At 32.1% G+C, this 22,370-nt stretch overlaps 2 protein-coding genes across 3 annotated transcripts in view; one reads left to right on the top strand and one right to left on the bottom strand.

The window, feature by feature from the left end:
• Nucleotides 1-474: 474 nt before the first annotated feature.
• On the bottom strand, nt 475-21,284 carry LOC134713966 (spindle and centriole-associated protein 1-like). Its single transcript, XM_063575233.1, has 18 exons — nt 21,172-21,284; nt 18,142-18,231; nt 16,354-16,401; nt 15,064-15,136; nt 14,775-14,857; nt 14,171-14,242; nt 12,208-12,263; nt 11,529-11,629; nt 10,973-11,164; nt 10,497-10,660; nt 9,310-9,459; nt 8,486-8,578; nt 7,833-7,925; nt 4,729-4,825; nt 3,887-4,021; nt 2,870-3,513; nt 2,457-2,549; nt 475-1,958 (listed from the first exon to the last, which is right to left on the bottom strand). Exons 2-18 carry the CDS (start codon nt 18,226-18,228, stop codon nt 1,878-1,880), a joined length of 2,262 nt encoding a protein of 753 aa, XP_063431303.1. The 5' UTR covers nt 18,229-18,231; nt 21,172-21,284; the 3' UTR covers nt 475-1,877.
• Nucleotides 21,270-22,370, top strand: part of LOC134713947 (probable global transcription activator SNF2L2) — a 39,798-nt gene continuing 38,697 nt past the window's right edge. For both annotated transcript variants that reach the window (XM_063575217.1, XM_063575223.1), the window contains exon 1: nt 21,270-21,386. The gene's annotated coding sequence lies outside the window, so the exon portion shown is untranslated. The remainder of the gene's footprint in view (nt 21,387-22,370) is intronic.

The raw sequence follows: 22,370 nt of genomic DNA, 5'->3' as shown, positions 1-22,370 counted from the left end.
ACTATAGTATAAGCTATTGATCATCTATATTTAGTGTAGGGTGAACAAGTACTTCTTGATTAGTTTATAGGTTCTTGGATATGTTAAGTTAATGGGATAGTTGTAGTAAAGCTTTATGTTTAAGACTATCAACACAATTCAATAGTTAGTAAAGAAGGCGTGTCATTTCTGATTTTCACGGATTGGACAAAATAGCGATAAGGTGTATTCAAATGAGAAAACCAACAGCCTTATCTATACAAATCTATATGTCTGTCTGATAGGTAGAATTTGATCTTGACATTATCTATGTTAAACTATTCACATTTGTATCCTGAAGATCCTGGAAATTTTAAAGGTTTTCATGTAAAAATTCCAAGCTTGGTTCCAGCTACACAAGCTGTCGATTGAGAAGAGACCGGCCAACAGTAAGTTGTCAAATCATCCTCTGTAAGGCCAAATTGGTTATAGTGTCTATTGGAAATAAATCCAACATTTATTGTTATGGTATACTAGTTTATTATGTACACAAACATTTGTAAATATATAACATAAATTATCACAGTTTGGACAACAATATAAAATATTAAAAAAAAATAAAAAATGCCATCTTGACACTATTCAGTGTCGTCATGTGTCAATGGATTGAAATCACCACAAAGGAACAGAACTTTTATAACATTTTAAAAATCGAATTATTCATTAAATCTAATTTTTACCAAAATATATTTATGGAAAATTGTGATTGAAGTACCCATTTGAAGATATAAAACATGTAAGAAGGCACATATAAATGCTTTTTCAGAATCTACAATATTAAAGTTTAATTTCACTCGACTGTGAGCTATATTTCATGAGCTGCTAAAAGTGGGTCTCATTGGGGTCTAAGAATGACGCGTGAAAGTCAAATTATGGTGTTGTGGAAATGGGAAATGAGGTCTAGTGGGACCCAGGAAATGACAAAAATACGAGAATTGCTTACGTACATAGTGTAAGGGGGATACGGGAATCTGACAAAACAGTAAGCGGGATCTGGGATCGGAACCCCCTAATGAAAACTGGCCCTACAACAAAAAAATGTATTCAATACGCCTGCAAGTTATAAATATTTGTACCTTACAGTCACATACTTTGTCATATATATTTGAAATGCACATGGCAGCCATTATTTATCATTTGCTGAAGACCAACATTATTAATAAAATGCATCTTTTTTTCCCCAATGTCATGGAATAATAAACTTACTTCTACCTAGTGATAGGATCATGAAACGCAAATATGGTGGCCATGTTAAACCTCCAGAATACTTAACCAATTTATGCAAATGACTTAATATGAGTTTTACACCTTGAGCACATGATCCAAAAAATGTTCAGATCTATATATATATATTTTAGCATGCATAAATGCAAAGTGTTGAAGAGATATATCTTAAGAAAAAATTACTGGACTTAAAAATCATGGTATGTTATAGGGATATAAGTTAAATTCAAAAAGTGAATGGATGGATGGATTGCAGTTTATCAATGCCTAGTGGAAAATATTTAATTAATTTTCAAGATGAGAACGAATTAGACAATAAAAAAGACAATCTTCTGTAAAAAGGGTCTGCTCATAAAAGAAATAAAATGCTGTGAATAATACATCAATCCTTCAAATCTTCCCTCTTACTTAAAAAGGAACTAGGAAATAAAAAGACAAACAACTGCTTACAGAAAACAGATGATAGACCATTACTAAGTCTGAATGACAAAACTACATGTAGGTACTTCATAGCATGGAGTATAATTTCTACAACTTAAAACAGTTGTACATATAACAGTAAAGTTTTATAAGATATAGATATGACAATAGAGCACTAGATGTAACTATGATATCACTCAGACTAGTACAGTATTTTATTGGGGAGAATCTTCAAAGTCAACAGTAGGTATTGATACAGTTATCCCTCGCTTGGGTCCTTCACCATTTTGCAGTCTCTGAAAATAAAAATTACATTTAGGATTACCAAATCAGAGACAAAAAAAAAAGTAAATATCTACAACTCTTAAAAATATATACTTTGCGCTACTTTTGGTAAAATTCACTTTAGTTGGCATTGAATTGTAGGTAAAGTTACCAGACTGACAGCGAGGCTCCCTTGGAGGAATCATTAAACACATTTAATAAGTCTGTAACTCACTTATTATCTAAGAGCATAACATAGATGTCTAAGACTTATAAAAGTTTACATGATTGTTTTGAAATTGATTGATACCATTGTCAGAACCATGAGAAATAAGTCCTTTCGTCAAGCAAGTGTCAAGATGCATATGAAACACATATTATCTTACAGTTTCTAAGACCTTGCTGTAACTAAGAACAACTGCCAACATAGAAGACAGAACACTCCAACAGCCCACTAATATCATGGAAGTAAACTAATATAAAACCTTGTATATTAATAATGCATGTTACTAAAATAAAAATTGTGATACCTGATCGACAATGCCTTGGAGACTAAGATATCCTTCAGACTTCTGAGATATTGGTGATATCGGTGGTGAGACTGGGTATGCTGGCAACCCATGCTGAAATAGTAAAACCAATACTTATATATTTTATAAAGCATTTTAATTGTGATGTCTATTTTAACTTGATTTTCAATATATTTTTAGTAGCAAATTAAGATAAACTCAGCAGTTTTCACAAATTCATTATCCTCTACTCCATCTTCTGCCTGTAAATAGTGAATTCAAAGTTTTGCAAAATGAACCTTTACTTTGTGTGTTAAACTCAGTATAATCAAGTAAGTGGTTTGATGGCAATTGTAGATATAGATATGTCTATGTTTTGAAATGACAGTAACATTGTCCCTTCCCTCTAATCTATAGCCCCTTATATGACTGACCTGAATAGGGTAGTTATCATTTGTATTTCCTGCCATCTGATTGGATTGTTGCTGCATTAGACTCTGTAGTCGTTTCTGTGCTTCCTCATGTTGTTTGTTTAGTTCTGATATTTGATTTGCTAACTGGGTTTTGTTATTTTGCTGTTGGCTCTGTAACTGTCCTTGTACAGATGGCGCTACTTGTCTAGCACCTGGTAATGAAACACCCACATTACTTTGAACAAGAAGACTTGGTCGAGGAACACGTACATGGGCATTCGCACCAGCTGGATGAACAGTACTCACTGAATAAGGCCTGTTTGGTGCAGCCATTCTAGCTGGACCTTGAATTTGAACTTGAGTTTGACCTTGTGGTCTGCTTTGAGGCATGGACATGCCATTTTGAACTGATACTTGTGATACTTGATGGAGTGATGTGGCTGGTACCTGTCCACCCTGATGGTAACCTGTATGTATATTAACTGGTACATGCCCAGTACCAGACTGCTGGTAACCAGATTGTGATGAACCGGTATGGTGTTGAAATGATTGAACATGTGAAGATGGTACATTAGGATGGTTGAAATACGGTGTAGGTAAACCACTATCAGGTTGTGAGTCATGCTGTACAGCAGTTGCTATATCTACTAATGAAGACTGTCTTCCTATTGAGGTTATAACCAAAAAATTAAATCAATAAAACATTGTATCAGATTTACACATGTGCAAAAACTCCAGAAATTGAAGTTATAAACAGTGAAGAATTATGAAATTAATATTTGTCTTGATTTGAGGATTTCATTCCTAAGAACATTTTTTGTTAACTTACTATTCTGAAGATAGCTAGGGAGTTTAAAGAATATCAAATAATGTTAAATATAAGAGAATGTTAGGAATATGAGATTCAGTGAAAATAAATTATAACATGAAGAGCATGTGAAGTGTATCAATCCAATATTAAATATGTTAATTTTATTCAAATGTGTACTGCAGTTGTACTGTTCAAAGCCTGTCATTAAATTTTCCAGAAGCTCTTACCCATTTGTTCCAACATTTCCTGTTCCCTTTGAATTCTTGATTTCCTGACAGGGGGTGATAATAGAACAGCTGCAGAATCTGCCTGTAAATAATCTGGTATTCCATTTACCTCCTTTTCAAGCCAAGGTACTTCATCTGAAATCAAGTATTTTTTTTTAACTGCTTGGTCCTATTTTTAGAACAAAAATATTTATTTTCAATTCCCAACTCTAGTATCATGGCCCATAAATGGTACATGAGTAACAAAAAAAAATAAGGTTTTTTGTGTATATTTTATATATATCATTAAATTTTCTAAAAACTTCGTTAATAATGGAATAGTTTTAGTCTGCATGCTGAAACTCTGCTAGTTGGGAGATTTTTTGTATCTAATTCTGCAAAATGCAAAAAGTTTTTTTTTTAACTCTTGTAAACTCTTATTATCTAATTCTGCTGATTTAATTCATTAACCTGTTAAACATTGTTATGACAGATCAGTTTCATGTACTGATAATTTAGAAATTATTTTGTGCATTTATTATTGTGATTTTTGATGAATGAACAAAAATACAAGATAAATTATTGCACCTACAGGGAAATGTTCATTCAGATATACATGATATATGTATCAGATAAGAGAATGTGAGTTCTTTATCATTGTTTGAGTTTGCCTTTTTCACATTAATAAAAACCTCGCAATAATTTCTACATCTACAATTTTGTCATATGAATGAATTTCATACAGTTCAGTTTATAACTTTTTTTACATTAATACCATATCTAATAATTTTTAACCAGCTGTTAATTTTTCAAAATTTATTTTCAATATTTTCAGAACTATCTGAAATGATAGTTACTCTGACCTGTGATCTGAGGAGGAGATTTATGCCTTGGTGGGGTGATATCTTCCATCAGGGGCACAGTCTGTGAAGGAGGACGACTAAGATTCTGTACAGCTGTCTGTAAATAAAAGTAACAACAGACATTTGCAATATTCACCTACTATTATTTTGATTGATTGAACTTACAGCTGTTAACACAGTTCAGCTGAGGGCATTAAAAAAAAGTATGGAAGGCCATATGGGCTATCAATCAAAGAGCTGAAAGCTCTGAAGAAAAATGACGCCACTGTCTCTAATATTGGGATAGTTTTTATGCAAGTCTTGATTTTCACATACCGTAATTAGTTTAACAATGCAACATGTATCGTGAGCATATAATTGATATTCGTATATGTGTGTGTGTGTGAAGTGAAGGTGACAACTGGCTGGTTTTTTAAGGCAAATGAATAGGTCAAGACTAGCTGAATTGTACAAATAAATACCGTAGAAAGGCTTGTATATTTCTCACTGGTACATAGTCTGAATCTGGGTCCGTTCGCTTCCATTCACGTTTGCGCCCACTCATTTTCACCCCTTTCACTTTCACACCCTACATGTTCGCACCCAATCTTAATTGGTTTTGTGTTTAATAACTCTGTAAGCAAGTGTTTTCTTATAAGTATAATTGTTGTCATTGTCTCAAAATAAAGTGAGACAGCAATTTTTTTTTTGTGTTGAATACATCATGTTTTGGATAAGGTATTGCTAAAAATAATAATAATCCTTTCTAAATAAAGTGGTATTTTGTCAACGTTTTATTTTGTGTTGAATAACTCTTAATCATGTTTTGGTTAGTGTATTGCTATAACTTGTTTCATTGACTTGTTTCAAAATGAAGTGAGATTCTGACTATGTTTGTTTCTGCGTGTTGAATAAATTTTATCATGTTTTGGTTATATTAGTGGATTGCTATATTTTGGTTTCTATGTTTTATTGTTTCGTTGTTTCAGATCAATGGGACCAAGCTGTTAAAAACAATTATCTTTTGTGTTTTTACTCATACCAAGCTATAAATGCATTCAGTATTTATACCAAAGCAATTTAAAACAACAACCATGATTTTCCAATTATTCAACTTGAATTTGAATTAAAATTGGGCGCGAATGAGTGGAGTGTGAATGTGCGAACGTGTAGGGTGCGAAAATGTATTGGGCACAAACAGACCTGATACCACACAGTCTGAACCCCCTTCTCCCACAAAATATTAAGTAAATAATCTTTTTGTTACTGCTATCAAAGGTCTAATGAAACTCAGATAGTTTCAAACATTTGTCAAAGAATTCTAGTCAAACTGGCACCTAGTTAAATTGGCACCTGGACAAATCAGCACCTGGTTAAAATCGACACCTGATATAGTCAATTCGTCACCCATGTTAAATATATATTTTTAACAGTATTTTAAGCAATAGGGTAAAAATAAGAAAGGGGTTGCCAGAATTTTTTTCAGTATTTAAGCAAAAAGAGTTAAATACTAACTTTCACATTTTTGGGTGTTCATGTACATTTTGTATATATTTATTTTTCTCAACTAATGACATTTTTGGTGTATTTTTAATGATATATATATATATGAGTAGTCCAAATAATTATTACGTCTGGCAAGGCTTTTTTAATTTTATTCTGGAACACCTTCCTATGACCGCAAGGCTATGTTAATTTTTTTTCTGGGACGCCTTCCTACGAATGTCGTAGGAAGGCGTCCCAGAAAAATAAAAAAATAGCCTTGCCAGACGTCATAATTATTTGGACTAATACATGAGATATTATGTATTTTTCTGCATTATTTTAACCAGTTGAGCATTTTACAGGATTGTTGGTTTAATGCTGTTTAAACTTTACTGAAAAACAAACACCTTAAATTTGCTAATTATTTGGCATGAAAGTTTGATTTATTGAAAGGGACTCATAGTTTTCCATTTTATTTTAATAATTGACTTGTTTTTACAATTACACAAATTGTCTAATTGTTAAAACAACAGCTTTGGTAAGGGCTTCGTTGTTTACCTTTATACACTACATATTCACTTTCGTTTCGTGGTTTACCAAAATACACAACAACATATTCACTATGTACTTGGTAACAGTAATTAATTAATTGAATAGAAAATATTATAACAAATATTATTGGATGCCGAATTGACGTCGAATAGGTGCCGATTTGACTAGATGCCAATTAAACCAGGTGCCGACTTGACTTGTACGTTTCAATTCCTCTGCGATCGTTTGCGTATTTTCTTGAGAAAACCTATTTTCCATCATCAAAGAGAAGAAGAAACTGCTTTAAAATGATTCTGGAACGCTTCATGATTGTTAAAATAAGTTTAATTCACTCAAAAACAATTTTAAAACTTGCGATTAAACAGGAAGTTTCCAAAACACGTGTAAAAGAAGAAATTAACCGGTGAGAGTGGAAATCCGTATATGACAGATATCCCTATAGTACGACTTTGAAAGTAAAACAGTTCAATCCTTTTGTAAAACAATCTTTAATATACCTATCACATTAATGTTTGAAGGGTCTTAAGCTTATTCAAACCATATAAGTCGGTATGAAACACCAAAATGGAATGAACAATAACCGATTACGTTTTGTAGTTTACAAATTCTAAAACTGGTTCCCGTCAAACTACAACACTTTGTTCGAGTGTAGTGGAATACAAGCAAAAACCAGTGTAAACTGGGTCCTGGCTGATTTAATACTACACAATGATGCATAATGATAACACAAGCAGATTCCAGTTTGTATGGAAAATAGGAAATACGAAACCAAGCGCGGTAGGCAGAGAAATGTAATGAAGTTCAGGTCGGCAGTTATGGAACAATGACTGCGTCATTTTCCAAAAATGGCTGTTGCAATAATGACTGTTTACAGATCTGGAGGTGAAAGTATTAAAATTGATGTTTTGAATTAGATTTTTTAAAATGATAAATTTTCCATCTAATAATATTTTCTTAAGAAATTTTCAACAGCATATTTTTTTATAATCTAAATTTTTTAAAGAATGATTTGTTCAAACTTTTTTCACCAAATAATTAATGAGATCAGCAAATTATATCTTAAAGGTGGGTAAAGATATACAACTTACCTTAAGATAAAGTATTTCACTGTGTGTTTCTTCCCTGTATCTGGTGAAATTACTATTCAACTTTGCATACTCTTCTTGTGTAAGAATAATATCCTTCAAAACAGAAAACATAAAAGGTATTATAAATATCTACCAGTATATCTTATAATAAACTAACAATTAAGATTTTCCAACTACAGTCAAACCAGCATAAAAAGGTCAGTCATGAAATTTAAGAAAATTTTAGAAAATAAATGACCTAATCAGAGGTTTAACTTTTGAAATCAGGTTCAAAATGCATAGGTTATACTAGATTATAGGTTATACTTGATTATAGGTTATACTAGATTATAAGTTATACTAGAGGAAGAGAATGACATTTTGAGCAGGTTTGATTGATTGAGAGTTTTAAGCAGGTTTGACTGTAGGCCATATTAATTGAAAATGTATAACAATCATGTTATAGTCATAGTTTTCTCGTTTGATTTGTTTTCTATTGTCATTTGGGCCTTTTATAGCTGACTATGCGGTATGGGCTTTGCTCATTGTTGAAGGCCGTACAGTGACCTATAGTTTTAATGTCTGTGTCATTTTGGTCTCTTGTGGACAGTTGTCTCATTGGCAATCATACCACATCTTCTTTTTTATACCTTATGCCAAAAATACAAACTTACAGAGGTGAGAGCATCAATAAGCTGTGCTAACTGTGTAACATCTTCTGTTAGCTGTTCTCTAACTGTTGTCTCAGCTTTCAGTCGTAATTCATTCTGTGGCAGAAAAAGAAAATATTACATAGATAATAACTTTCAAACAAACATATAAACAAAGCTATCAACTTCCAACTCATGATTGAGTATACAACGATTTCAACAAATATATGTCTTGCAGCACTTATATCGTCCTCCTGCAACAGTCACTGCAGGAGTTATGACAAGGTATTCTCAGTATCCTGGCCTTTTAATTACAGTTTTTTTTTTAATCAATTGATAAATGTTACATATGTGTAAAGTCAATAGATGAAAAAAAAGTGCAATAAAGTATAGTACATTAAAAAGGTATAGACATATGTTTTTAAAAACTTGGTTAATAATGGAATGGTTTTAGTCTGCATGCTGAAACTCTGCTAGTTGGGAGATTTTTTTTTACCTAATTCTGCAAAATGCAAAAAGTTTTTTTTTAAACTCTTGTAAACTCTTATTATAAATGTTATCTAATTCTGCTGATTTAATTCCTTAACCTGTTAAACATTGTTATGACAGATCAGTTTCATGTACTGATAATTTAGAAATTATTTTGTGCATTTATTATTGTGACTTTTGAAGAATGAACAAAAATGCAAGATAAATTATTGCGCCTTCAGGGAAATGTCTGTTCAGATATACATGATACATTAAAAAGGTATAGACATATGTTTAAACACACAAAGTGTAAAATTCTAAAATCTCTTTACACATAAATTTACCCTGATGCATGTGATATAATTTTACATATTCCATACCTCCTTAAGATATCTACATAGTTTTGTAACAGAGTCTACTATAGACAATGTATAACCAGAGAAGTTCTCCTGTCTATGTCTTTCTGCTGGGGCTCGTCTTCCAGTACTTCTTTCATATTCTGCTATTTCATCTTCCAAACCTTCCAATACCTATAATGATACATGTAATACACTTTATGTATCATTTGTAAATATTACAACAGAATAAGTGTTTCACATTTGAATCAATTTTGACATAATCATCAATTTAATGAGTCAATTCCAACTGGAATCCATTCTACAACAGCTGTTCTTAAGGATTGACTTTCAACATTTCTGCAAATATGTGGCTTTCTGTCCTTGCAAAGCTGATGATTGCTGCTTAGGGAAAAAATTTCAATGGCCTACTTTCCTCCTTTAGTCCCTGTCAAATGAGATCAACTGTAGGAAAAATAATATGTGTTTTCAGCTGTGTATCACCTTCACTGGTGATCCAATGGATGGATCTGTTATAAAGTTGTCACTTGTTAAGAAGTACTTATATGAAGGCCAATGAAAGCTGAATTTTTAGTTCAGTCTAGGTGGTCAAATTGTTATAAATAATGTTTGTGATTGTTTACCTTCCTAAGGTCTGTAAGATTCATGTTAGAAGTAGTGTTGTGTTGCTGCTGTGGACTAGGTTAATAATGTTTGTGATTGTTTACCTTCCTAAGATCTGTAAGATTCATGTTAGAAGTAGTGTTGTGTTGCTGCTGTGGACTAGTTGAATAATGTTTATGATTGTTTACCTTCCTAAGGTCTGTAAGATTCATGTTAGAAGTAGTGTTGTGTTGCTGCTGTGGACTAGGTGAATAATGTTTATGATTGTTTACCTTCCTGAGGTCTGTAAGATTCATGTTAGAAGTAGTGTTGTGTTGCTGCTGTGGACTAGGTTAATAATGTTTATGATTGTTTACCTTCCTAAGGTCTGTAAGATTCATGTTAGAAGTAGTGTTGTGTTGCTGCTGTGGACTAGGTGAATAATGTTTATGATTGTTTACCTTCCTAAGGTCTGTAAGATTCATGTTAGAAGTAGTGTTGTGTTGCTGCTGTGGACTAGGTTAATAATGTTTATAATTGTTTACCTTCCTAAGGTCTGTAAGATTCATGTTAGAAGTAGTGTTGTGTTGCTGCTGTGGACTAGGTTAATAATGTTTATGATTGTTTACCTTCCTAAGGTCTGTAAGATTCATGTTAGAAGTAGTGTTGTGTTGCTGCTGTGGACTAGGTGCCACTCTTTTCTTTGACTTCTTTATTTTGTTTGTGTCATTCATAGCAGAATTTGGTGCCTTCAAAATTGAACCATTCACTTGTTTCTTTGGCGTCTCAAAATCTGGAGGTTAAAATACATTTGGGTGAAAATATTTTTTATCAGGAGCATTTGAATTAAATTTATTCTGATCTTTTATTGTATAGTAAACAAACAAGAAAACTCTATTCAAGTGGACTTTCTAGTAAAAATAATTCATCTCTTTTACTGTTAATAAGATATAGAAAGTTCACACTTAATTGAACATTTAATTTTGTTGTACAGCAATACCCATGAAATCAGCAAAAATTAATACCACACGAATAACAATGGATTAACAGTAAAGGAATAAACCTAGGTATACCATTTAAGTATCTCAAGAACTTTAGGCCATACCTCTAGTATTTTGCATGCTGTCTAGCTGTATCTGTGTACTTTGTATTGGACCTTGGTCAAGATGGCTCATTTGTGCTTGACCACTGATTGTGCTGATGGTATGATTCTTTTCTTCGTTAGCCAAAAATTGTTGAAATCTGTCTAAATTAAATTTTGGTTGATAGAAGCTTGGATCTTCTTCATCCTCATCATCTGAAAATAAAAATAAATATGTATGTCACTTGTATATAATCTGAGTATATCATCACTTTTCCTAATTTGCTATATCAAAACAAGTTCACAGGTCCATACAAATAAACAAATAAAAAACAAAAAGTCTACAGAAAACACCACATATTCTACCAAATAGTAAAGAATAAACTTTATAGTACTTTATAAAGCAAAAGATAACTTTCTTAAACATTTGGAACCATATCAAAAAATTAAAAAAAAGTACTCAAACATTGAGCTTAAGAATGCTGGAGATTTCCTATTTAAAAATGTTAGAAAGTTTTCTTTATAAATGACAAGTACAAAAAATATGTTTTTTTTAGATACAGAAATATAAGAAACATACCACTATCTGTTTCTAGGTCATTCAATGCTGACCTGTCTACCATTGACTCACTCAGAGTGTCTGATTTGGTTCTGATCTCATGGAGAGGGACAACTATATTCCTGTAATACAAAATGGTACATTTATATATCATGAATAGTTATTTATAAACACACCACATTTCAAAACATTAAATTCTAAATCACTAAAACATGTCAGAGGGTAACAAGGTCTCATATACTGTGTAGGATTGAGATACATGAATGCTGATGCAACTTTTCACATAATTACCAAGTTAGTACATGTTTGAAATGGACCTTAACTGATTTTTATAATGCTGGGCTGTTGCTTTGCTGTCCCATGTAAAACACATTAAACATTCTCACATTTTGTGTGTTACTGTTTCAAAACAAAACCCTGTAGTCAAAAAAGTAGTCCAATAATGTTGTTGAATGCTGTATGTCATAAATGTTTTTCTTTTAATGTTATAAGCTGAAATCAGACTGTTAATTTTGTTAAGAATTGTTTCAAATTCTGTTATTCTAGAGCTGTTTATAGATGTTGCCATTAAACATTTTTTTCTAAAAGCAATGACTAGAAACTAACACATTTTGTAGTTACAAAGATGTAAAATGTTTTAAGGTGAGATGCATAATTTCTAAAAGAAATCCTTTCCCTGAGGAAATAGAAACATATTAACCTGTGATTTCCATCACCATTAGGTGCTGAAGTTACATTTGGAACACCGGCCATTCTCTACAAATTAATAATACATTTATGATTACATTAGTAAATATACTGATATTTTTAAGACCTTTATATACATGATATCCTACTTAAAGATATATTTTATAGAAAGTACTTCTGAAAATGTATAGATAATACTTCAGTGAGCAGTATATAAAGTCAAAAATACCTTTCTCATTAACTCACTTAACTTTAATTTGGGAGAACATGATTTATCTATTAGTTATAATTGGCTTTGAACAAGATTTTAATAACTACAAGTTATTCTAGTGCTTTGCGTCTCCTGTGGATACATTTTTTTTTTCGTGGGTATCAATTTTCATGGATTAAGGAGAACGTGCAAGTATGTGGATATTCAATTTCGTGGTTTTGACGAAGTCTGTATACAGGCTTATAGAGAATTTGTTATTCGTTGAACATTTAATTTGTGGTTCACCTGTACCCACGAAAATTGGTATCCAACAAATAATAATGAATCCACAGTATGTTTTAATTTAATTGTTTTGTTATTGATCTTTTGAGTTTACCCAATTGTTACTGATTTCAACAGTTAGTTCAATGTTGTGCTGTTACACCTATGGTAGGGGATGGTTGAGTGCTCAGAAGTCAGGAACCTGTAGTTCAGTGGTTGTCATTTGTTCATCTTTGTTTTATCTGTTTTTCATACACTGTTATAAATTGGGAATGAGTTTTCTTGTTTTAATTGTTTCTGATTTTTCATGTTGGGGCCTTTTTAAGCTGACTATTATAATGTGTGTTTTCTCATCTTTGAAGGCTGTACAGCTGCCTTTAATAGCTTTTATCCACTTCATTTGATTGATTGATTGTTGGTTGCTTTTCGCCACATAAGCACAATAACACTTCATTTGAACTCTGGTGCATAGTTGTCTAATTGGCAATCATACCATATCATCTTAGTTTTATATCAACTGTTTTTTTCTAAACCTATTTCAACTGTAGTCTTTAAAGTACCACTATTAATCTATTCATATGCACAGTCTTCACGCTGAGTGGCAGCCCTGGCAGCCCAGGCTTGTGAAATTGCTCTCAGGCCTGTAAAAGTTATTGCTACAGGCCAACAGAATCTAACTAAAAAAAAAATCTAAAATTGAGCTCTGGGCCTGCAGATTTAACTGTTCATCGTGGAGACTGATATGCATGAAGGAAGAAAGTGGGGTCAGTAATTAAGAAGGTAGTTTTATCATGAAACATGTGAATATAACTTAAAATATAACTTCCTTCATACATATCAATAGATTAAGGATGTACTTAGGTGAAATTTAAAAAATCAACAAATCATAATTGATACTATATGTTGAAAGAGCACCAGTTAGGGAACAAAATAAGCTAAAAATATTGATAGGTCATGGAGCTCCTTTTCGAGATATTTGAGTTTTATAAAATGGTGGGAAAAGGCTGACTCTGACTTTTACCTTACATTTGCATTGGTATTATTTGGGTCTCAAATCAAAAGAACAAAAATCAAGAATCTGCTTAAATTTTGGAAAATGATTTTTACTGAACTTAAGTCTTCTATGAAAAGAAAAATGGGTGTTATGGGGCAAAATATTTTACCCAGTTTTGATGGAAAAAAAACAAGGAGTCCGACATTTGACACCAATTTCCAAAACCTCACCTAAGTACATCCTAAATAGCAATACTCTAAAGACTGTACAGTTAAAATAAGTTCAGTAAACAACACTTGGCATAATCTAAAACAATTCAAACAATTCAAACAAGGAAAATGTATAGGATTTCATTTTTGGTAATTAAAATTCTACTTTTCCCCATTGCAAATATAAAAACATTACTATTGACAATCATAAAAAATTGAATGAAAAAAACTAATGATTCAAAGACTCCTTTAAGAAGGTTGTTATGAACCCTGTTTATTACATTTTCCTGACATTACTTACATTGGGTGCATCACCAAACAGGTCTTTAACAACAGCCATCATTTTATCTGATTTGGCTAGAACACTCTGAAACTATAATGTTATCATTGTCAATTTTAAAGCAATTAATTAATTTTCATACTTGGATTGGTTTATTTTTGTGATTTCTAGGAATTAAACTGATTCACAAGGTTTCTTTTCTGTGTTAATGTTACCCCTTATTCTGATCGTCCTTAACCCTTTCCTCCATGGACACCTTTTTTTTTACACACTTGATTTGCATAGGATTTTTTCATTAAAAAAAAATCATCAGGTTTAAAGTATCAATGCATTGGGAAAACGAATATTTCATCAATCAAATTCCAGTCAAGATATTCTCTAGAATATTTTTTTCATATTGGATACAAATTTTGTTAAGTCTGATGCAAACATGAAGTATTAATAATAATCATACAATATAATTTGAGCGTATGAGAACCATATTCAGAAAGAATTTTAGAATTCACAGAAAAAACAAGTACACATTTAAAAATCTAAATACAGACTAACAATAAAAGTAAGTTTAAATTTAAAGCAGCATTTTTTCCCACAATAGATCAAATTTTAAAATATAAATGAATGTTACCTCTTGTTGGTCATACAAAACTTCTTTCATTATAGCCAGCTTCCTTGCTTCTGTATTAGAAATGCTCAAATCAGCTTTCCTTGCTGTAAAAAATCAAATGAATAGTAAAACTAAATTACAACAATATATAAAAGCTGGTGCAGATAATAACTTTTACATGCATTTTTCAATTCCTGACATTGATATTAATTAAACTGTTCATTGAAATAAGAAAATGAAAAAAAACCTTTTATCTCAATTGATGATATTTGTTGTAAAGATAACCTTTATATTGTTTGTTTTTTCTTACCTTTCATCTGTCTTTGTTTTTGAAGTTTTGCAGCTAAAGCATGCTTGGACTTATGTACTTCCTTTCGTCTTGCCTGCAAGTAAACATCAATAGAAATGGTGAAGAATTCACAGAACAAAGAAACTAGATTTGCATTGCACAAAGTAATTTAATGTTAATGAAGTTGTTGCACTACATTGGAAGTGAATTGATTGAGATTTTGGTATAAGAAAGCTATCATCCTGGTCACGGCACCATAATATCATAAAGTGGGTGATAGAAATAAAAGACGTCTTGACTATTTCATAGATGTATTAGAAAAAGCATAGTAACACGTCAAGGTTTAGTTTAGTTTAAACATATTTATTTATAGTGGATTGGGAAACAAGTTTTACAACTTATATTAATCCCTTTCCACTTTGCGGGTACGAGTGCTGCCTTGTAGCGGCATTAGCCTACTCTTTTTCGAAATCTACAAGGGTGTCTTTAACGTGCAAGAGATATGGCTCTCTCTTAACACGGGTCAGCCATTTATCGTCCCCGTTCGACGGACTATCATCGTTTCCTCAAGACCATACTCGCAAATGGTGTCAAGGGAGAGCCGAAAATTGAGTTCCTGAAATTTTCATCCCAAACGGGAGTCAAGGTGTCATGACCTTACATAAAGTAAGGTACATAGTAAACGTCCAGTGTGCAGTATTTACAATAAAAGCTGTGGTATGTTATCAGTAGTTGTTTCAATTGTTTAACATTGTTATATCAAATAAAATTGAGAATGGAAATGGGGAAAAAACCTTTTAAAGCTGTAATAGATATAGAAAGATGTGGTGTGAGTGCCAATGAGACAACTCTCCATCCAAATAACAATTTATAAAAGTAAACCATTATAGGTCAATGTACTGCCTTCAACACTGAGCCTTGGCTCACACCGTATGTTTTATTGATTTTGCTCAGTGCTCTATAGTAAGTTGCTTAAATATATGTCTAATTTGTTCATGGTTGAGAGTTGTCTTATTGGCTATCATATCATAACTTTTTATTTATATATATATATATATATGCTTAAAAAAAGTCAGTTTTGCCCACCTTAGTTCAATGCATAACTTTAAAGATATTTTTCACAAAAATAATCCTTTTAGTGCCATAATTCTAAGAGAATATTGTATTGATAAAACCATTTCAGTAACACTCAGACCTAGCAGAATAAAAGACTAAGGTTTATGTTAAATGGTAGTTGAATTCGCTAAAAGAAATAATTCTTTCATTGTGTACAATTAATTATACCTAGATTTAGAGGAAAATTAAACTTACAATTTCTTCAGGAGTAGCTTTGAATTCATTCATATCATGTAAATTATCCTGAAACAATAAAACAACAAGAGTGCAATGTCTCGCCTTCTTTACTCATCATTGATATTATGTTGATAGTCCTAAAAATAAAGCTTTATTACAACTGTCACAGAAACCTAACCAAGAAAACTAAACATTGAACCATGAAAATGAGGTCAAGGTCAGATGAACCATACCAGGCAGGCATGTAGAGCTAACAATTCTTCCATACAACAAATATAGTTGACCTATTGCATATAGGAAAACAGACCAAAACACAAAAAAATTAACACTGGGACCTGAACTGTGAAAATGAGGTCAAAACTGACAAATAGATCATAAAATATTTCCATACACCAAATATAGTTGACCTAATGCAATTAGTATTAGAAAAAAACACCAAAACTCAAAAACTTAACTTTGACACTGCACCATGAAAATGAGGTGAAGGTCAGATGACACCTGTCAGCTAGACATGTACACCTTACAGTCCTTCCATACACCAAATATATTAGACCTATTGCATACAGTGTTTATAAGAAAAACAGATCAAAACACAAAAACTAAACTATAAGCACTGAACCATGAAAATGAGTTCAAGGTCAGATGACACCTGCCAGTTGGAAATGTACACCTTTAATACAGTCCTTCCATACACTGAATATACTAGACCTATTGCTTATAGTATCTGAGATATGGACTTGACTACCAAAACTTAACCTTGTTCACTGATCCATGAAATGAGGTGGAGGTCAAGTGGCATGAGGATTTTGTAAGGTATGCACATACCAAATATAGTTATCCTATTACTTATAATAAGAGAGAATTAAACATTACAAAAAATCTTAACTTTTTTTTTCAAGTAGTCACTGAACCATGAAAATGAGGTCAAAGACATTGGACATGTGACTGACGGAAACTTCGTAACATGAGGCATTTATATACAAAGAATGAAGCATCCAGGTCTTCCACCTTTTTAAATATAAAGCTTTTAAGAAGTTAGCTAACGCTGCTGTCACTGACAGATCACTATCACTATGTCAAGCTTTCTGCAACCAAAGTTGCAGGCTCGACAAAAAACCATGACCTAGGCCTATAGTTGTTAATTTCTGTGTCCTTTTGGTCTGTTGTGGAGAGTTGTTTCATTGGCAATCATACTGCATCTTCTTTTTTACATATACAGTTGAAAATGCACTTTTAAATAAGTCTTCAATATAAAGGGTTATAAACTACATTGTACAATGTACATGTATCACATATCCTTAACATTATCAATAACCCTTTAAAATGACAACAAGTTCAGATGAAACCTACCAGATAACATGTACCTTCATCCTCCTTTACATCATATTACTCATAATTAGTCAGAACTCAACATGAGAAAAAAATTTGAGTGTTTTAAAACAGTCGTTGAAACATGGAAATGAGGTCAAGGACAATGGACACATAGAAGAGTGAGACAAAAACTTTATAAAATAAGGTACATGTATCTCTTTAAATAAAGCATCATGCTTTATGCATCCAGGTCTTCTGACTTCTTAACTTTTCTTTACACAATTAGTTAACCCTATTGCTGTTGCCATCAGATTAGAGTTCCTAAGTTGTACTTTTATCATAGACAAAACAATAAATAAATCATTCATTGAAAAAAAAAATGTTTGCCATGTTTTTTTAATTTTCAACTTATCAGTTTGAAGAGAACCCTTTGGGGGTATTTGCCCTTCTTTTGTAAATTCCTTTTACATTTATTTTTATGTGTCATGTACTTACATCCCATTCTGGCAGCTTTTTAATGGTTTTCTTTTTCCTGGGAATACCTCCAGATGGATTGGTCTTTCTTAATCTTACAAAAGACATATTCTGAAATAAAATTGAATAAAATGCTGTGAACATTGAGTCTGATAAATTTTTTATTCTGTTAATTCAATTTAGAATGACTTAAATTTGCTTTGTCAATTGAATTCAATATTAAATTTGGCTGCTCATAGTCCAGGACCACCATCTTCTTTTCTATATATATATGGCATTGATTTTTTATATGTTGCCAGTGTTGTATAACTTGTACTGCTGCTATAAAAAAAAAATGTTTTCCTTAGATCTGCACTTTAAAGTTTAAGTACCAGGAATACATGGTATATTATTTGAAACAATTGAAGACTTGTTATCTGCATGTACATTGTATTTATATTTTTTGATTAATTATAACAGTTTTAAAACAAAAATGTTACGTTCATCATTTATCAAAGTAAGACAAAAATAAACTGGTGACACAGAGATATGTCTCCCTTGTTAGCATAAAGTTTAAGAAAACGACAATCTGATGGACAGCAACTTTGTTTATTAATTCAGTTACTGGACCATGATCTAATTGGCATATGCAGAAAATGGTCAGCAGATTGAAATGTACAAACAGTTGCAGAAAAATATGTTCAGACATTCATGACAGTAATGTAACTTTACAGAAAATATTGTTGGTTTTTTGTTAAAAGTTCCTATCTATAACTTACAGCACAAACCAAGAGCAAATAGACAGGGGAAAGATCTTTAAAAAATGTTGGCAGAACCATAGACAGAAGATCAATAATTATAAACAATGGTAGTGCTCAATCTTTAAAACAGGTCAGGCAAAAAAAAATAATACATGTGTTTCCGGTAATGTGCTGCTAAAAATAGGGTAGGCAATACATGTATCATTTTATTTTACAAACATTCTTTAGCTGGTAACTAGTAAGGAATCAGGCAAACTTAAGCAGTGCTTGTTAATAAATGACAAAAATTTGTGATCGTAGGCACTTATAATTAGGGTAGGTAGGGTCATCGGAAACAAATTATACAACACATGTATTATTAGTTTTAGACCGCGACTTGCAGATCCCTGAATAAAATCTATATTCTAAGATATTTGGTCAGATCATATGTTTTTGTAAGTCATATGAATTCCAACAATTCAGGAGCCTCTAATCTTTGTTAGTCTTGTATTTAATTTAATTTTAGTTTCTTGTGTACAATTTTGAAATTAGTATGGCGTTCATTATCACTGAACTAGTATATATTTGTTTAGGGGCCAGCTGAAGGAAGTCTCCGGCTGCGGGAATTTCGCGTTACATTGAAGACCTGTTGGTGACATTCTGCTGTTGTTTTTTCTATGGTCGGGTTGTTGTCTCTTTGATACATTCCCCATTTCCATTCTTAATTTTATGCATGATTTTTCAAGGGAAATTGTGTTGTCACAATGCATTTTTCAGTTAATAAAACGAAAACTCATGAGAAAGGGACATATTCTAATTTGTTTAATATTAATGTGGAGAACATCGGTAGATGTCGGTACAAGAACAAACTACACGAAGAGTCCTGAGAGTTCTGAATGGCAAGCTATGCACTAATGAGTTGTTACAAATCGGCCTAGCTATACGGATGTGTTCCTGATGTAAAAGAGACTAACAACTCCACATGAAGAAGCTATACCGCGCCATACAAGGTAGCTACATGTATATGATTAGTATATCCAGGTGTAATGATAAGTCGTTATACTAAGGCTATTTTTTTCTTATTTTTTCTGTCGACTTAGCTTTAATTTTTTATAACCATGCATTGGCAAGCTTGATAACTCGTAATTGTTTGTCAGTTACTAAATGTACGATGATGTCCCATACAGAACCTTCTGACCTTGTTTGGTTACATTAAAATTTCAATGGCGTCAAAATCACGTGATGTCAATTCGCTATATCCAATCAAATTGCTCTACTGTCAATTAGGGGATTTTTCAGTCTACGGCAATTACGTTATTTCTTTCTGGGATATTGCTTCAAAATAGTTTGCAATAGTTCTGGGTTTTATTCAACAGGAAAACTCTTTTTTTGCCATCCCTTTTGACATCAAGGGAATTTTGTATGAATATTTACCTACAGTCATGATGGTCAGAATATCGATCTTTTTATAATGAATAAAAAGAAAATTCTATGAAAAATAAATGTAAATTGTTTCTTATTTACCAACTCTATATGCCTGTTAAAAATTATGGCATGGACATCGTTTTTTCATATAGTTTTCCTTTCATTTTGGTTGGGCTTTTTTCGCGGGAAAATCGAGAAAGAGGTAAGGAGCATGTCATTTTTAAATTCCTAAAAATACGATTTGCTTGACCTGTATTGCCTGCCACAAGATTGATGACGCTGAATGGAATGTACACAAAGCAATGGAGGCCGGAAATGGGATTTTGTGAAGTTCTAGAATGTTTTTAAATATTCGGAAGTTGGGATTGAAACGGGCATTAGAAAATTGGCATTTTTTGGCAATAATTGAGAACAACAATGAAAACTTACCTTTCGAAATGTTTTTTTATTCAAAAGTGCAGAAAAAACGTATTTTGCACTGTTTTTCTACGCCAGAAATACCGTAGTGACAACAATGCGGAGTTTCCCCGTGTGTTAAGTTCAAACACAAATACCTAACGAACTGACAAGATGAACGATCTTAGACTACGGTAGGATAGTACAATATCACATTATCAATATTATTCAATTAAAAGGTATGTGGTGTAAAAGTATTACTTTAGGCGGAGAAACAGATAGTCGAATTGAAAACTCAATTGGAGATACCAGGGGACGAATCTGTATGTGTGAGAAGTCGGTAAAGAGAAAATGTCAATGAAAAATCGTGCAAGTTACAGCATGCAACAACAAAAATCAAATAAAGTTTAAAATCTATTTGCAAAGTGTTTGTGCTAAACGTAGATGAACTATAATTGAATTTTGATATTTTTTTTAAAATTTGAACAGTTATATTAATTTAAAATGTAACCTTTTAGGCAAATTATTGTTTGTAATGAACCGCTTCTATGGACGCCGGAAGCTTCAATGGGAGACAACTTTTAAATTTTAACCTTTTTTTAAGGTCAAGGTTGACGTGACTTGCGTCAGATGAATGCGCATAGAAAATAAAGCCATCGACAACCCGATAAATGCTTTGATTATTGTTGACCTAATTATAGAATTTACCTTTATTTACAGACACCGGTAAGTTTACTTGTGTATTGGATTAGTCTTTGGCGCGGTTTCTAATTATTTATGATCGTTTAACACAATTTAATGATTTATGTGTGTTGTAAAGTCGGTTCTTTGTTCGTCTCTGTGATGTTGATTCTCTTCTTGGTGGAAATATTTCCACTGAAACTACCATTGTGATTTAGCCAGAAATATAATTCTATTCCATCGTAGTTATTTGTATTTTGTATTAATAATGGGAATAGTGTATTATTATGAAGTCATACTATCACATTCAGAAATATACTATCGCATCCACAAATATTTTTCAGGAATAATGAATATTCATATAATATCATACATTTGTCATACATACAAATTTGTTTGTATAAAATGATTGTTCAATAGATTTATTTGTGCTGCCTTCTTAGGTTTCATTAATAAGCTATCAGAAATGACAAGAAGCATCAAGAAGATTTATTTAGCACAAGAAGACTAATTTAGGGATGAGAAAACTAACTGAGCCTTTAGAAATTCAGATTATTTATATCAAATAAAATATAGTATAGTAATAAATATAGAAACATGCATAAAAAATGCTCCTGCTGTAGCGGATAATATAATTCTAGAGTTATGCCTCTTTCTAAACAGAATAATTGCAGAATTTTTCATTTCTGTTTTCCAACTAAAGTTTGCTTTAACAAAATGTTATGAATTTATACACAATACTTCTATGTCGCCGTCACGTAAAATTGGCACCATGATTTTTGTCAAAATTTTCTAAAATATCGACCGCGTTTACTCGAGATCATGTTTTTCAATTAGTGGGATAAAAATCCAATCCAAATATATACTACTGTCCTACCTTTTATTGTGTTTGCACAGTATAATCCTGACCTTCACAAAATCCAGGATTATTTTGTATGGTGGAATCCAACATTGTTATTACCGGAAGTGTTGCCGTGGAGTCCACATGCTCTCAATTTTCTTGTGTCTCTCAGAGCTGTGCGTCATCTC

This window comes from Mytilus trossulus, chromosome 1, assembly GCF_036588685.1.
Source record: "Mytilus trossulus isolate FHL-02 chromosome 1, PNRI_Mtr1.1.1.hap1, whole genome shotgun sequence".
Taxonomy (NCBI): Eukaryota; Metazoa; Mollusca; class Bivalvia; order Mytilida; family Mytilidae; genus Mytilus; species Mytilus trossulus.
The sequence above is the reverse complement of the archived record's forward strand: the minus strand, read 5'-3'. Positions and strand labels throughout refer to the sequence as shown.

What these genes read in the sequence shown, in the direction of transcription:
- LOC134713966 (XM_063575233.1), bottom strand. Translation starts at nt 18,228, where the DNA reads ATGTCTTTTGTAAGATTAAGAAAGACCAATCCATCTGGAGGTATTCCC. An exon ending in TGACCTAGAAACAGATAGTG is followed by an intron (nt 11,165 to 11,528) that starts GTATGTTTCTTA and finishes TTTTATTTTCAG; the next exon opens with ATGATGAGGATGAAGAAGAT. An exon ending in TTATTGATGCTCTCACCTCT is followed by an intron (nt 7,926 to 8,485) that starts GTAAGTTTGTAT and finishes TCTGTTTTGAAG; the next exon opens with GATATTATTCTTACACAAGA.